This window comes from Carassius gibelio, chromosome B6, assembly GCF_023724105.1.
Source record: "Carassius gibelio isolate Cgi1373 ecotype wild population from Czech Republic chromosome B6, carGib1.2-hapl.c, whole genome shotgun sequence".
NCBI classification, from domain to species: Eukaryota; Metazoa; Chordata; class Actinopteri; order Cypriniformes; family Cyprinidae; genus Carassius; species Carassius gibelio.
In genome coordinates this window covers 4,079,713-4,097,274 of record NC_068401.1, presented here as the reverse complement: position 1 = coordinate 4,097,274, position 17,562 = coordinate 4,079,713, and the positions used below count along the sequence as shown (strand labels likewise).

Sequence of the window (17,562 nt, the reverse complement as noted above, 5' to 3'; positions counted from 1 at the left end):
GGAGGTTTTGCTTGAGTGTGTCTAGAAATCCCCCTGCAGGATGAAAAAGAAGAGGAAGCTGCTGATTGTTTTGTAGGTTGGTGTGCAGTAGATGTCAGATGATGGGACCGGGATGGCAGAGGACTCCAGAGACGGACTCTGGATTAGAGGAGATTTGGTTGATGTGGAGATGTAGATGTCCTGCAGGGAAAGATCTACATGCTCGGATGTTTGCCTTCGAGTTTACTTTGCTACTGATTTAATGAGAGGGTTAATCAAATAATCTACCTGGGTCTTTCTGAGAAGATTTTGTGGTGGAGATTGACTTAAACTGATTCTTTTATTAAGAAAGACAACAGAAAATGGCATTCACAACTTATTTTACTTCTGTAAGGATAACAACATGTAATAAAGGACTTTATTTGATTCATTGGGAAAGGATTGCATCATAAGAAGTAGTGCCAGACCTGAATGTGGCTGTGTAGGACTTTGACGTCACCTGATATAAAAAGTTGTTTCAGAGTCAGAGCAAGTTATTACATTTTGATGAAAGATTACGAAGACAAACTATTTTTTTTTCTTTAAAATAACATGCACTGATGAATCTTATGTAATAAGAATATGTTTTAAGAATGTAGATACAGTCTACTTTGATTTCATGTTGACTTAAGAGTGTAGCATTTTTGTTGTTTTGTTGGTGAATTAATAAAAATGTATGCAATTTATTATTATTAATAATTTATTGTGTGTATAATATATATATATATATATATATATATATATATATATATATATATATATATATATATATATATATATATATATATATATAATTATTATTTATTTTATTTTATTTTTTATTTATTTATTTATTTATTTATTTTGCATAAAAGGCCATCAGAAATACTTACTGGAATTTATACAGTTAAGTTTTTGAAAATGGTGTATGTGTCTGTGTGTAATAGCACTGTTGGGGAGTAACTATAGTTACATATAACTGTAACAGAATATAATGCATGCTTATTTGATGCTTATTTTATTTCCTATATTTTTTTGTGATTGTGATTTTGTGGTGTCTGTGCTTTAATATTAAATGATTATAATCTTAATTTAAGTGATGAAGGATTTAGAAATGTAGAAGAGTAATCAAATGTAATCAGTAACATTACTTCAATAAAGTAATTTAAATAGTTACACTACTTACATTTTAAGTAGAATAGCTTGTAATCTGCAACCTATTGCATTTCCAAAGTAACTTTCTCAACACTGCAAAATAGTTATTTATAAAAAATAATTGTTTAATCATTATAAATTAGTATCTGTCCTCATTTAACCCATACCATGTTGATTATATATTCTAGCTGCACAGAATCTGAGCTGTTAACAGAAAGTTATAGGTTTAAACCCCAAAAGGGTTGATCCATGGACTAGAGCAAAACACTTAACCCCAGGTTGCGCCGTAAGTGTCATTTAAATCACTTTGTCAGCTAAATGACAAAATAGTAACTAGTTTTAAAACAAAACCATGATTGATTGTCATTATGAGAGGCCATCACGAAACACTTACTGGAATTTATGCTGCTATGTTTTCGAAAATGATGTAATCGGCATGAATCTTCATGAAGCAAACAACCCAACACAATCGTTCTGAAGTGATCTCTTATAAACATCTGTGGAACATGTGAATGATGATCATCTGTGTCGTGACTGCACGCAGATCGCCATGACTCAGCAGAAAAGATCTCCGAAGAGCATTACCCTCACACTGGTGGTGTTTTACAGTACATTCTGAAAGGAAACATCCCAGGAAGCTCCAGACAGTCACAATGAGATGAAACATCTGGTTTTGGTTTGCACTCGTAAAGCTGATCCAACTGAATCCAGATCAGCGTTCCCAAGCTGGACTCGTCCTATGTGATTTTAATCCAAGGCAGGAAACTTGGGTCAATTAATCGGTCAGGGCACACTGCGTCTTTAGAGAGTCAACAACAACAGTAGAAGAAAACCCAACCTTTGCATTCTTGTTTATGTTAATTAATTTGGTAAACCAACCATCATGTTTTAATTATGACTACCATACTCATAAAAGTAAAGGTTCTTGTGTGGTTCCATCAAGTACTTCCTTCCATTCCAAATAAGGATCTTTAGATTTTGAAAATGTTGTTCACACAAAGAAATAAATGGTTCTTTAAAGAACTGTTCACTGAAAGGTTCTCTGAGGAACCAAAAATGGTTCTTCTATTGCATCACCTTTGGAACTTCTTTTTGGAACTGTTTTGAAAAACATTCATGTCAGGGCACTGAGTGCACTTCGGAGTGATTGATATTGTAATATCACTTTTATAAATGTCTAACACACATCTCTCTGCATCAAAAAGTGTTTTCATTCTCCATGTAAGTTCTGACAGACCACATCAAGCGCATTGATTTCCCCCAGGGTTTAACGTGTTTATTTCCATTGTGATAAACTTATCCTTCATTAGTCCTTCTCTCAGGGTCCATGCGGTCTTGGTGATTCTATATTTATTTTTGCAGAGCTCAGAGTCTTTTGGGACTGAGAGGGTCACTATACCTCACCTTTGCCTGGCACTGGATCTTCTCCCAGTGGAGTTAAAACCCGCTGGCTAGGGAAAAAACAGTGGGTTTGATCAACTTTCCAGCTTTTGAGTCCACACTGTTGAGTGCTTCGCAGAAGGGAGCAATGAGGACACATCACAGCTGCAAGAAGGGGCCCTCGTAAACACCCTTCTGAATCTTGAAATGACAAATGGGAATTCTAAACCAACCATCATGTTTTAATTATGACTATCATACAATTTTAAAAATAAAGGTTCTTAAGGGTTCAATGGAGAAGCTTTAACATCCATGGAACCTTTCCATTCCCCAAATGGAAAAAAAAGGTTCTTTAGATTTAAATTGTTCTTCCAACTATGAAAAAATGGTTCTTTTACGAATGTTTTACTGAAAGGTTCTTTGTGAAACCAAAAATGGTTTGTCTACTGTATATGGTATTGCTGCAAAAATGGGTAAACCCAACATATGTGCAATATTCAATATTATCTGAGACCACAGTTCTCTTTCTTTGCTCAACAGTTAGAAAACTACATCCATCAAAAGACAGGGATGGTGCATTTTCAAGCTGATGCAGTTCATAACCAGGCGGCCACTATGTTGGAGATTGGCACCAACCTGCTCACCCAGACTGCAGAGCAAACCAGGAAACTCAATGTGGTTGAAGCCAAGGTAATCTCATTTCACATTATAGAAATGCATGCGTACATCATAATTTTTTATTAAATATGAGATTAAGCAGCACAGCTGTTTTCATTGATAAGAATAAGAAGCTTTTTCTGAGCTGCATATTAAAGTCATTTCTAAAGTTGATTTCTAAACACCGAAGTTATATATAATCATATTAGTTTTTTTTTCTACATATAGGCTATGTATACCGTATTTGGGGCACAAAAACCACACTGAAAATCTAAATTCAAAATGATTTTAAACCTGGAAATAAACAAAATTGTTTAAAGCTTCAAAATGTAAAACAGATCACGTTGGACGCAGCTGCCATGAGCCCTAACAGTCTCTGAAACTGCTTCACAGTGAGTGACTGGCCTTCTCTGACTCTCTTGACTGATGTGAGGATCGACTCGATCCGAGCAGGAGACATATGGCCTGCATCGTGGTCGAATCCCATACTACGCCTAGATAGGTGATTCTCTGAACTGGAGAAAGTACACTCTTCTTGGCATTCAGTCTCAAACCCAGCTCCCCCATATGGGCGAGAACGACACCTCAATGTCGACCCGCCATCTGCTCTGATTGAGCTAGAATCAACCAATCGTCGATATAATTTAGAATCTGGATGCCCTGCATACGGAGGGGTACCAGAGCCGCATCCACACATTTCGTGAACGTGCAGGGTGAGAGTGCAAGGCCGAATGGAAGTACTCGATATTGATAAGCTTTGCCCCCGAAAGCGGACCTCAGAAACTTCCTGTGTTGTGGAAGGATGGATATGTGGAAGTATGCGTCTTTGAGATCTATCATGACAAACCAGTCCTCGGATCTGATTTGAGCTACAACCTGTTTGACAGTAAGCATTTTGAACTTCAGTGACATAACTGAGAGGTTTAACTGACGTAGGTCTAAGATCGGACGCAACCCCCCATCCTTCTTTGGAACTATGCAATGTCGTCGGACTTGATCCCCTCTCCCTCGTCTACGTCCCTCAGCAGGTCGGCCTGATATGCTTGAAGGACGGCCATGGTGTGGAGGCACGCCCCTGCCTGACCTGCTGCCATATAGCCCTTGCCCACTAACGCTGATGTCGTTCTTAATGCTTTTGTAGGCAAGGCCGGAGCCTTCAGAGACGACGCCGAACCGGGTGACAGATAGCCCGCAAGCGTCTGTTCAACCGGTGGCATCGCTCTGTACCCACGCTCATCGAGCCCTGTCACATTCCCATAATACTGCGAATCAGGGCCGAAGAGACGGGTGGAATATGGGTGTTTCCACGACCTCGCTATTTCGTCGTGGAGGTCGGGAAAAAAGGGAAGGCTCCGGGCTGGAGGTGGTTGTCTGGGCCTGAGATACCGCTCATCGAGTTTACTTCTCTGCGGTTCATGTTTTTTCTCTGAGGGCCAGTCTATATTTAACTTCTCGACTGCGCGAGTAACCACCTCCAGCAGCTCCTCATACTGGGGCGAAAGGGGTGGCGAATCCCTACCAACTGTCTCCACATCCACCTCATCAGACGAAGAGAGGTGGAGTGTCGACCCCTCGCCCTGGGGGGAAGAAACCGACGAGCGTGCTTCCGATCCCAGGGTTTGGGCGCCGGATCTAGCAGATGAGGAAGGAGATAAGGACTGGCCCGTCTCCATTCCCTCTGCCAGATCCACCTGCGAACCCCACGAGTGCAGCAGCCGCTCTGCCTCAGCAGAAGTGGGGCCAGAGCCGCGGGGAACGCTGGCGAAGGCTCCCTCCTCGAAGAGAGCCCTCCGGGATTGAAGCGTCCGCATTGGCAATCGTTCACAATGCGGACAGTCGGCTCCCTCGAGAGCTGACTCAGTGTGCTTCGACCCCAGGCAAACCACGCATAAATCATGTGTGTCTCCAGCCGTGATGTAGCGCTGGCATGGAGGAACACACAGAGTTTATAGCGCGATTTGGTTCGCCCTTCAAATGTCTGCTCTTCGCTTTAGACTTAGGCATCTTAGTCTAATAATACTGGACAGACAACTGTAAATAAGACTTACAAGACAGACTTATGAACATGCACACACAGAGTGCTTGCTGAAAGATGCGAAGCTGAGGCCAGCTGCGTGGCACGTGCCTTTATAGCTTCCTGGTCGCTACGTCACCCCGTCCGTGACGTCACGCTCTTCCATTGAACTGATTGCACACGATATTCAGAGTTGTTCTTGCCAAAGGCGTTCCCCAAAAGCGCTCGACGCAGCTCGAGTTCCCGAAGAGGAACATCATGTCATGTTTGCAGCTGCTTTAGTTGTCGTTAAACCAAAATTAAACATCCGTATCCATGTTTTTATTCAAAATGTTGTGCTTATTGTAATTGTACATTTTAAAGTAAATAAAACATTCTATAAAACTGTAACATCTCATGTATAAAATCATATATATGATATTTTTTTGTAATTTCTCATTCTTCATTTCACTGTGTTCCACTTGTAGGTTATGAACCAGACATCAAGAATTGCTATTCAGTTATTAGAGAATTCACTATCAACAAACAAACTGGAGAAGGAACTCTTAACACAGATTTCAGAAATCTCCAAACTTCGAGACAAGAACAGGTAAGACTTATTAATTTAATGTTTATTTCTTAAATTTATTTCTGTTTCAAATACAGTCCAGTGTTTTGAAATGTACTTTCTATGTTAACATTGGCAGAAAATGCTTGTCATTGAAAGCACTGGGATTAATTTCATCTTCTACATTCATTTTACAGCTCTACACTTATACTGTTTGTCAACAATTCCCTTATTTTTTGTCCATTTTATTTCCCCTAAAATATTGTATGAGAAACATCAGACAAAATGATGCTTGAGTGAGTCATAACTGAGGACTGCATTATTTAATTGTGCTCATTACAACCGCCGAGCAATAAGATCTGAGTCATTTTTAAGGGTCAGATTGCATCTGCATCTGCATGTTCGCACAGTGTACAGCAACTTTTGTCTCTCTTGTCATTCTCAAAGCGATATTTTCCCATACCCGGCAAGACGGAGAACACAGCAGGGGTAAAGGCTTTGTAAAGGGAAATAATCAGCAACTTAATTGATTGTTTATAATGTTTAATAACTACGGAGTAAGCACAGCACACAAAGCAGACCCCAGGCAAGTTTCCTTTGCACACTTACAAAGCCGGACAAAGGGTTTCCCAGAAAGCTTTGTACTTGGCTCTCGCTAGATTAAACAGATAACGCTTGTTGTCATTCAACTTTGACGACCAATTGAACTGTGTTGCTTGCAATGTTTTGGTAGCTGCATGGGGGCATCAGACATAATTATAATGGACCGCTACGTTTCAGATGATTCAGTATTTCATATTTCCCGAACGAGTGAGAACAGAGAGTTTTCGACCTTTCCAAGGCGACTTACGGCGGTACGAGCAAAAGTGTTCATAATTGCTCCCAGAATTGATGCGGGTTTAGTGAGGGTCAGCTTCATAGTATAATAGCAGCAAACAATTACTCAGCATTGTTTACACACTACAAACTCTGGCAAGGCATTTCAGCAGTCCTTGCCAATCGATTGTGCGAAAACTATTTGTGTAATCAAACATATAAACATAAGCGTCGAGAACCACTGGCAACCAAAGCATGTTTAATGTCTATCTACTGTAATTTAACAAAGTAAGCATCCAGTTACATGGCTCAATGGAGTTTTGATTTGCTTTCCAGTTATTTTCGGCTTCAAACCCTCGGGTAGTGTTATTTTTCAGTGCTCACACACACTTGCTCACTAAATCACACACAGATTGAAGCCGACAGTTCTTTAGAAACTCGTTTTTGTAGCAGTGGCTCATTGTTGAGTGATTCCGTGCTATCTCCCCTGATCCTGACACTAAATCATGAACCTATAGTGCTGATGGAAATACTGTATCTCCTTTTCCTAAAGGCCCAGAGTTTCACATGATACAGCAAGCCACTAGACAGTAGCTAGCAACAGCTAGAGTAACAATCTAACGTTAATTGGTAATTACAAGATGATACAGTATATGCTGATATATAATGCTTATATTGATGGCACTTTATGTAAGCTGTGTTGTGTGCTCAAAAAGTTGTTAAATTTGGAAAAAATTAATAAATAAATAAAAACAGAAAATGTTTTATGCATTTTGACCGTTCACTTACATGACTATGGGGTTTTGGAAGTCTGCAAACTATGACTAAACAAATGTGTGAAAAAACAGTCCAGTGTTCAGGCTAAAGTTATTTGCACATGCGTCTAGTGTGCAAAGTGTGCAAAGTGACATCGCCAACTACTGGCCTGGCATGTTTTTACCAAGACTAAATCATTTAATGTCTGCAAAAAAATAAAAAAATGTCTAATCCTGCAATCGTTGACATTTACCCTCAATTACATTTTAAAATGTATAGGGTATTTTAGCTGCTAGGGTGTTCTGGCTTTGTGTTTTGAGTGGTTGTTAGGGAGTTCTAGGTGGTTACTAGGGTATTCTGTAGATAGAATGTTCTGAGTACTCTAACCTGTTGCTAGGCTGTTTTGTGAAGTTGCTGATGTCTTAAAAGTAATAGCAAACTTCTACTCTTAAGAATGTCTAGTAAAAGTGGTGAGCGATTGGTTTAGAGCCAAAGTTTAATACTTAGGTCTAAATGTTTCAGATAAACTCCTATAGATTGCAAAACACCATTATCCATCCTATTGTAAACTAAAGTCCCGAGGTAGAGGCCTAAGGTCTCCATTTAGTATTCATTCCTGCACTATCTAGGAATTTCTCAGAAACTGATGCTTTGAAAAAGTGTCTTTTTGACTTAAACTATTGGTATTAGTTTTTTAAATGAATGCATTATACATTGTTTCCACCAGTTATTTGGAGAGTAAAATCTTAGTCCTGGAGTCGAAGCAGAGGACGGAGCTGGAGGACATGAGGGAGGAGAAAGAGCGACTGCAGGACCTGGTAAAGAGACAGACAGCAGCCATTACAGCTCTGGAGAGACAGCTGAGAGTGGCCAGCACCAACAACTCAGTCCTGCAGAGACAACATCAGCAGCTCATGAAGTCCGTACACACACTTATTGGCATGGTGTCTTCAGGGACAGGTAAAAATGCACACCTTCAAAGGACTTGTTCATCAAAAATAATTAAGTTTGCTAAAAATTTACTCATCCTCAGGTCATCCAAGATGTAGATGAGTTTGTTTCTTTATCAGAACAGATTTGGAGAAATGTTGCATTGCATGACTTGCTCAGCAATGGATCGTCTGCAGTGAATGGGTACCGTAAGAAGAGTCCAAACAACAGATAAAAACAATAATCCACAATAATTCACTTAATATTCTCATAGTCATATTCTAAAAGCTAAAATGCATTTTGAATGCAATTTTATGTTGATTCGATTAGATTTGTCGCATCGCTACAGACTTTCACTATCTGAGAGGTTAGAAAAATGACTCAGTACCCAGTTAGAGTACAAAGTAAGGTTACACGTCTGAGAATGACAGACATGTCTGATTCTTGGGCTTACCACAGCTTTTAAATCTGGTGGCAGATTCTTAACATGACCTGAAGGATCTGGTTAATTAACCGTGACACTAATGATAAATCGAGCAGCCGTGATTCATGGAGAGAGAGGGGATAAGCTCTCGCTAGTGAAGTCTTTGGCAGCATGCTCCCATGTCTTGGATGAAGTTCAATGCGTCACAACATGCACTGATAAGCTAAATCTAGACTGCAGCATTTAATGCGGACAGAAGACATTTCAGTTTATAAATGTCTGCACAGAGGTTCAGTCGAAGAACTAAATGTACCAAATTTTCTAAATAAACTCTCTATCAGATGCTTGACAAACAAACACATTGTGTTGAATGTTTAAATGACTCATCCCAAAACTAGGCCACTATGGGCCTGAAAATGTGAGGTCATGTAATTATTATAAATCTTGTTCTTTTGACAACAGTAACCATATCGTTTGGTTTCATCACACTGTGTGGCAAATCCACAATGCAACTTTATGATTCAGCACAAAAAACGTGCATGTATTAGTTTTATTGTAGTATTATTGAGATACTATTACAGTTTATATTGTGTGTCTTCTGTTTTGTTTACAATTTAAGTGTTTTGTCATGCCTTTTTTTAAATTATTATATTCATTAAATTTTGAACAAAAATGTTTATACATTTTAGTTTTAGTTGTCTTGGCAACTAGCACAAATAAGTCATTTTAAAAATATTGTATAAAAAAAAAAAATTCACTTAAAGTTAATTTTATTTTCAAGTAAAAAATACAAATATGGTTTTAGTTTTTTTATGCCAATGAGGTCAATTGCAATTCAAATCAGTGTTATTTTAGTATAATTAATATGCTATCATAGTATCTATTATTTTGATTCAATATTATATTTCAATTTTTCCAAGTAATTTTGTTATTTTTGTCACTTTTATGTTTTTTTTTTTTTAATGTCTGTTCTATGTCTATTTCAGTTTTAGTTATTCTATTTGGCAATTAGCTAGAATAAAATAATATTTTATTTTTTCAGTTAATGTTCTTTGGTATTTTTAGTTTATAAACAACACTGAAAACAGCTTCATCGAACACAGCAGTTTATTATAATAAATAATATAGAGTCTGGATTCACATATGAGTACAAACAGAGTACTTACTGTATGTTAACGGCTGTGCCAAAGCAGTGTTTTATTGGCTGATTGTCTTTCTTACCTTCGCTTCAAATCAATTCTGATCCCCAGAGCCTCTGTGTTTTCCCTTACAGGCTTCTCATCAAATGAGCAGCGTTTCAGAGACTGTGCCGAGGCCTATAAATCCGGTCACAACACCAGCGGAGTCTACCACATTTACATCGGAGACACGACCGAGCCAACCAAGGTGTGGGATGCGTTCATCCACAAGTATGAGGAATCAGTGTGATGTATCTCGGTTGTGACATACAGAACGAGGAATGTAAGAGAGTGAGCCTGAGATGTTACATATGCTTCTGACAGGTCTTTTGTGATATGGTGACAAGCGGAGGTGGCTGGACGGTGTTCCAGCGCAGGGCCAATGGAAGTGTGAGCTTCCAGAAAAGCTGGAAAGACTATAAACTGGTGAGTGGACATAGACGTTAAAAGTCTGCATAACATTACAGCTGACTGTGCAGAACTTCCTCGCATCACTTCAGTGTACAGACAAACAGAACTTGTTACATTTGTAGAAAATTATGAAAATCCCTATCGATTGTGTTTAAAGAAAAGGGTAACATTTAAGAAATGGTTTTCTGCATGTGCTGGGAAGATGTGATAAAAAGTTTGGCATTATTCCGATGACATAGATTAAAAAATCAGCCAAAACAGGATGAAGCACGGCGGCTAAAATTGTAAGTGACAGATTGGCATCATTGGCAGTAGCTGAACTGTTTGGTACATTCTGTATTTAATAGCTGATATTTTAAGTGCTTAAATATGCTGAAATGGATCGAAAACTGGCACGTCTGTGAAACTGCAGCAGTGAAAATCAATACAGCAATTTTCTACATTTTGTTAATCTTGCCAAATGTCATTGTGAGCCTTTCTTTCTATAAAGAGCTGGGAAATAAAAGAGAGACAATGTACCTATTTAATTCAAGGAAACAAAACAGCTGTTTTGTGTCTAATGCTGTGTTTCATTTAAAGTTGGAAATGTGATATTCCTGTGTTGTCCAGTAATAAGAAGATAAAGGAAATGATCATATGACTTGCTTGCACAAGGAACTTTGACTCACTGATGCATTAAAGTGTGTATAAGTAACTACTGTATGCAACCTTATGTTTGAAGTTTCAACCTCAAGTGCCGCTTTATTGCTTTCCCAAATAGGAAGCTTGAAATCTGACTTTACAAGATGAATGGAACGCAGCATTGCTTTCATTATATGTTGTTCTCACAGGGATTTGGCGATCCTAGTGGAGAGCACTGGCTGGGTAATGAAGCTGTTCACCTGATCACCAGTCAAGCCCAGTACTCCCTCCGAGTGGAACTTAAGGACTGGGAAGCCAACGGCGCCTATGCTCTGTATGACAAATTCCAGCTGGCCGGGGAAAAACAGCAGTACAGGTATCATCACCAAGACTTTTTTGTTAAAGACAATTTGTTAATATCCAGCAATATGTCTATCATCATCTTTCTCTTTCTCCAGACTTTTGCTAGGGAGCTATAGTGGAACAGCAGGACAGCAAAGTAGTTTAGCATCAAACGACACAGGCTTCAGCACCCGGGACGCTGACAACGACAAGTGTGTTTGCAAGTGTGCCCTTTTGATGACCGGAGGTAAGCTACTGCGAATATTCATATCATATCATATCAGCCAATACAGCTTTCAAAGCAGCTTCACAGTAATAACTTTTTTTCAAATATGAGATCGTAAAGCAGCTCTGGAGAAGACAATAGTGTCATCATTCAGGTCAAGTCAGTTCAATTCAGTTCAGTTCAGTGACAAATGTTGTCAAACAGTATCAAGGTCACAAAATTAATCAATTAATTCACTGATTTAATTCAGCTATAAAGCAGTTCCACAGAAGACAATAGAATCAGAAAGTGTTGTTCTCATCTGATAGTGTCAGTGCAGTCAAATAGATGATATTACTGAATATAACTTAGAGAATATTCAAAATTATTGCAATAATGTAGCAAAATGTTGCTGTTCACTCAAGGAATCAAATGTCCGTCAGTTAAGTTTCTTTTTGCATCTTTAATTTTCATTATTTCTATTTGACAAAAACATGGACAAGGACTTAGATTAAAAACAGTCTTGTCACATCCTTGATCATTTGGCATAAAATACTTGTTACGTAAAGACTAATCTGATTGTAGATAGGCACTCACCAGTGCTTATTGAATGCAAGCCATCTACATTCATAACCTCTAAGTCACATTTCTTCACTTGTAGCCTGGATGTGAAGCCGAAACGGTCATGCAAAATCCCTCTGATCCTCTTCTAATCGAAGAAAACGCAAGCCCATCGTAGAATTATGTAAAACACGTCCAGAGTTCACATGTTCAGCGCCCGCTATGCAAACAATTTACTCTATGGCTGCACTCGCCTGCAGATCCCACACCTCTGGGGTCCAAGATAAACAGCTTTTAATAGCATGCATTGCGATTGATTTTGAAAGTTGTTGGAGTTAATTACCGTCGAACCGGCTGGAGACCTTTGACTGCCCTTTATGTTTGCATTTCAAATGGTAATCAAAAGATGGAAAGATGGATCCATCTGTGCGGCCTGTCCAAACTAAACATGAGTTAAGGGAGGTGATACTGATTTAATCAGGGTTAGAGAGACGGTGTCCTCTCTGAAGAGTGAAAGTCTGGTTTTTATTGAAGAATTAGTTTGCTTTGACAGGTCTTGCTGAGACATCGACCGCACAGTGGGAATAACATACCCTTTAAAACACTGACGGACTGTAGAGAGAAAAATAAAAAGACAAAATATAGAGGAGAAAGATGGATCAAGGGCTTTGATTGTTTTGAGGAGATCCTGCCATCATTTGCTCTCCCTCATGTCATTCCAAAACCAGTATGACTTTCTTTATTTTGTGGAATGCAAGATAAAATATTTTGCATAATCTTTTTTTTTCTTCTTCTGCAATGAAAGCATGTTAGAACTAGAGTCTTTCAAGCTCTAAAAAGGACAAAAAGCATCATAAAAGTAGTATAAGCAAAACAATTATACACTTTATAATCACTTAATACCAAATACTTTCCATAAATAAATAAAACATCTTATCTATCTTATCTTGTAATAGTTGTTTTATTTAACAAATGATGCTGATCCAAGTCCAAAGTAAACACTTTTGAGTTTATAAAGCTGTTTCAAGTATTTACCGCAGTCTCTTTTATTTGTCGTTCTTTCAGGCTGGTGGTTTGATGCTTGCGGTCTGTCCAATCTCAATGGAATCTACTACACCGTGGGTGACAACTTCCGCAAACTCAATGGCATTAGGTGGCATCACTTCCGAGGACCCAGCTATTCGCTCCAGTACACTTCCATGATGATCCGTCCAGCTGATTTCTGATTTCTGATTCCGCTAGCTTGTCACACTGACAATGACAGGACTTGAAAGTGGTCGCTTTGGACATTAAAGCAACAAGGTGGAGACAAATAACGATATAATTTAATGGATGGACAGTGATGTTTTTACTGCAAATCCGAGAGTTGGAGTGGAGAAAAGTGATCAGACTGAAAAATCATTACTATTCCACAATTTTCTTTTTTACACATGCAAACACGCTTCCGCTTCACATTTACTCTTGTCTGAATTCATGTGTGGCTTGTAACCTGAAACACTCGCAGTGATGGTGACAGAATGTGGGTCATCGATGAGGCATGATGTAATTCCAAAGAAAAACCGTTTGACCTTAATGAGTCTGGAACTGTACTAGACGTTCCAGATGAATAACCTTAATTTCAAAGAGGTTGTATTCTATTTTGTAAAAGATAATAGCTGTTAGCGAGGCAGCTGACTAGTTACACTACCAATCAAAAACTTGAGCTTGGTAAGATTTTTGTATGTTTTGAAAGAAGTCTCTTATGGTCACCAAGTCTACATTTATTTGATCAAAAATACAGTAAAACAGATTAATTGCGAAATATTGTTATAATTTAAAATAACTGTTAAAATATACTGTTTTTGTATGAATTTTCAGCATTACTTCAGTTTTCAGTGTCATATGATCCTTCAGAAATCATTGTAATATACTGAATTGCTGCTCAAGAAACAATTCTCAATATTATCAATGCTGACAATTGTTGTGCTGCTTAACATTTTTGGGGAAATCGGATACATTTTTCCTTTCAGGATTCTTTCATAAACAGAAAAATCAAAAGCATTTATTTAAAATAGAAAAATATTTTATAGCATTATAAATGTCTTTTCAGTCTCTTTTAATCAATGTAATGCATCCTCGTTAAATAAAATTGTACATTTCTTAAAAAAAAAAAAAAATCTTACTGACCGCAAACTTTTAAATGGTAGTATGTATCTTAGCAAGTCAGCAGGTGCGACTGACACATTACATACTTACATGTATATTTTTAATAACTGGATATTTTTTATATTTTGCATCTCTTTCTTTTTTATTATTATTTTTGTCATTTTTAGGCCAGAAACATACTCTGCACAAGCATGTGAATGCGAACGCTTCTCCAATGTGTCATAATTCATTTAATGTGTGTCATATTCTTAACATTGCTGTAGGGTGCTGTTAGTGGGGTTAAGCATACTATCTCATTTATGGTCTTGACGGAGCAACATCTGAAAGGAAATCTTGCTTTTGAAGGTAATTCGGTTGCCTTCTTTAGTGCATACATTTCTTAAAACATTTCAAAAACAATGTGTTGCATTTGCCCGCTTGCATAAAGTGTGTTTCTGGGCTTATAAATGTTGTACTCTTGTGATTTGTATGTTTTGTGTGTAAAAAAAAAATACTATATTTTGTTTACTAATGTTTTTAAATGTGTTCTTTGTGACCAGTTGTTTCTATTTCAAAACTATATTGCCATTTGTTTTAAAGAGGATGCACTTTAAGGAGTACAGTATGACAGTCATGTGGTTACACAGCAGATATATGCTTATATGAGTTGACTGTTCCTACAATTGTACAATATGAACAATTTGCTGTTGCTGCTGTGGTGTTAATACTTTCTGACCATGGACCTTTCATCACATATTATTAGAGTTTGATAATAAACCCTGCAGATCAGTTCTGGAGGCAAACTGGATAACAGCTTTTCAACAGTGGAGGTTTATTTTACTATTCTGAACCAAAAGTGGAAGACGCCAAAGGCTTTCCTGTCTTTTTGCGGTTGGAGCTTCCTAGTTCATACAGTGTTTTTATTTAACTGAATCCCAGTTTTCTGCCAAGAACAGCAGGAGCGTATGGAAGACATTCTCTCTTGATCAGTCTTTACTCACTTTGTAAAAACGTCAATTTGTCATGTCAGATATACATTTTTTTATTTGGTTTTGTTTTAAAGGGTCTTCATGAGCAATAAAGTGCTTCTTATATAGACATTTGGTACATTCTTTTGCTCTTAATCAGTTTCATGCTGTAACATGATCTGACATTTCATTGGAGTCAGACTGTAAAAGGGTTAGTTAATCAAAAAATGAAATTTATGTAATTAATAACTTACCCTCATGTTGTTCCAAACCCGTAAGACATCCGTTCATCTTTGGAAAACAGTTTAAGATATTTTAGATTTATTCCGAGAGCTCTCAGTCCCTCCATTGAAGCTGTGTGTACGGTATACTGTCCATGTCCAGAAAGGTAAGAAAAACATCTTCAAAGTAGTCCATGTGACATCAGAGGGTCAGTTAGAATTTGTTGAAGCATCGAAAATACATTTTGGTCCAAAAATAGCAAAAACTACGACTTTACTCTACGATAAACGGAAGTCTCACGGGTTTGGAACGACATGAGGGTGAGTCATTAATGACATAATTTTCCTTTTTGGGTGAACTATCCCTTCAACATTTTATTTATGATATATTTATTTGAATAAATTATAATTAATCTTTAATTAATAATCAAAGTAGAATTACTTCAAATTTCATTCATTCATTCATTCAAAGTTATCTGGTCTTTAATAATATTCTCAAAAAGTTTTCTGCAAAAACTGTATTTATTGTTCATGGAATGCTTTATTCCTGAAACTTTTTAAGTGGACATTGGTTTAACATTTTTGTATATTTTTTTTAATGTTCAGAGAACATTCAGAGGTAACATTTTCATAATGTACTTAGAATTTATGTTAGATGAGCTTCTTGAGGGGAGAATACAAGGGGAAATATAAATGGTCATTTCACAGAGAAGGTGCGTCTAAAAGAAATAGTAAATATAATCTATTATAGTATCATGAAATAGCGATTTAAATGTGGTCCTTGTAAGTCTGAAATAATACAAGGCTTTCTCTAAACAACAATTGATGCAGAAAGGTGTCTAAGCAAACAGTTCCTTCTCAGGACTAGTTTAGGAGCAGCACATGACCAGCTTAAACCAGCTCAAACCAGTAGCCTTGCTTCAAAACGTATCAGCATATTCAATTTTTTATTTATCTATTTTTCCAACAGGGATGTGAGAAGCTGGAGACAAATAACTATAGATGTGCCATAAAAATGACCAAAAAACTTATTTGCGTTCAAAAACAAGAAACAAAGCCTGGAAATGTTAGACTTAGTTAGTCTTGCTCTTGCCAGCAGTATTCAAACACATGTAGCAGAACTGGTCTGGCAGTTGTTTTGAAGAGCAGTAATTCTCTAGCTCCATCTGCTGACCAGCCCTGTCGCATTAAGTCGCCTAAGTACTGATGATATCAGTTTAGCACAGCGTCTATAATGGATTATTCTCAATGTTAATGAAGTATTTTTCTATATCAGTTTCAACAGTTTTTGTGGTCTGGAATGAAGAGCAGTACTGTATGTGAAATAAAATTGGCTGTGTTCAACACACTCTTAGCCCTTATGTATCATTCTTCTCTCTCTTGTTCCTTTTCTCTCTCCTTCTCGCCCTCCCTTCCTCCTGCGACCTGGATTCTGTCTCTTTTTTTGCTCTAGCCCTCCGGCTCTTGTTCCTCTGGAGAAGCTCGAGGGAAATCTAGGTTGTGATGTCTAAACAACAGAAACTTCTCTTAGGTTATTGTAGACAGCCACAGTTTATTTTTATCTGACTAATATTTATATTTACAATACATATATTTAATAAGATGCCTGCCAAGACATATGTAACATGATATTCCATGTATAGACGCTCATACTTCACCAGCAGAGGGCAGATGGTGACAGCGGTTTATTAGTAAAGGTTAAATGACCAAAGATTACCCAGGGTCACTGGTGTGGAGATACGTTTTCATTTCCCCAACATAATATGTATTAATAAACGGTATAAAATATGCATAAACATTCACATAATAACGATCATATTAATTAGGTTTTTATTCACAATTAAGTATACATAGGTGAACTTTAAATAAGTGTACTTTTTAATATTGGTTTTGTTTTGTTTTTGCTATATCCCCAAAAGCTGCACCTCTTATAAGCTTTTAGTTACTTAAGAAATGTGATAATAATTTCAGTAGATGTTTCTTCATTTGTTTCCCTCTTCATAGTTCAAGGAAAACATTTTTTCAATGTGTATGATATAGCAGAAAATAGCAAAAGCCATATCTTAATGACATTGTTTTCCAGGAAGTGACATCATTTTGGAGGGAAACCAACAGTGGAGACATTGGTGAGTATAAGCAATTGATTTTATGAGTTCTGTAATGTTTCATGGTGTTAGTTATTATGTTACACTCTAATACAGCCTGTGCTATTTGATTAAATTATAGAAATCAGGTTGATAATTTATGTTTTTTTC

At 37.4% G+C, this 17,562-nt stretch overlaps 1 protein-coding gene across 1 annotated transcript in view; it reads left to right on the top strand.

Annotated features, from left to right (window-relative positions):
- Window positions 1-15,216, top strand: part of LOC127960070 (angiopoietin-4) — a 34,331-nt gene extending 19,115 nt beyond the window's left edge. The window contains exons 2-9 of the mRNA XM_052559618.1: window positions 3,073-3,222; window positions 5,671-5,792; window positions 8,050-8,282; window positions 9,950-10,062; window positions 10,179-10,280; window positions 11,096-11,262; window positions 11,345-11,475; window positions 13,060-15,216. Coding sequence (XP_052415578.1) covers window positions 3,073-3,222; window positions 5,671-5,792; window positions 8,050-8,282; window positions 9,950-10,062; window positions 10,179-10,280; window positions 11,096-11,262; window positions 11,345-11,475; window positions 13,060-13,220 — 1,179 coding nt within the window. The 3' untranslated portion in view covers window positions 13,221-15,216. The remainder of the gene's footprint in view (window positions 1-3,072; window positions 3,223-5,670; window positions 5,793-8,049; window positions 8,283-9,949; window positions 10,063-10,178; window positions 10,281-11,095; window positions 11,263-11,344; window positions 11,476-13,059) is intronic.
- Window positions 15,217-17,562: the final 2,346 nt, after the last annotated feature.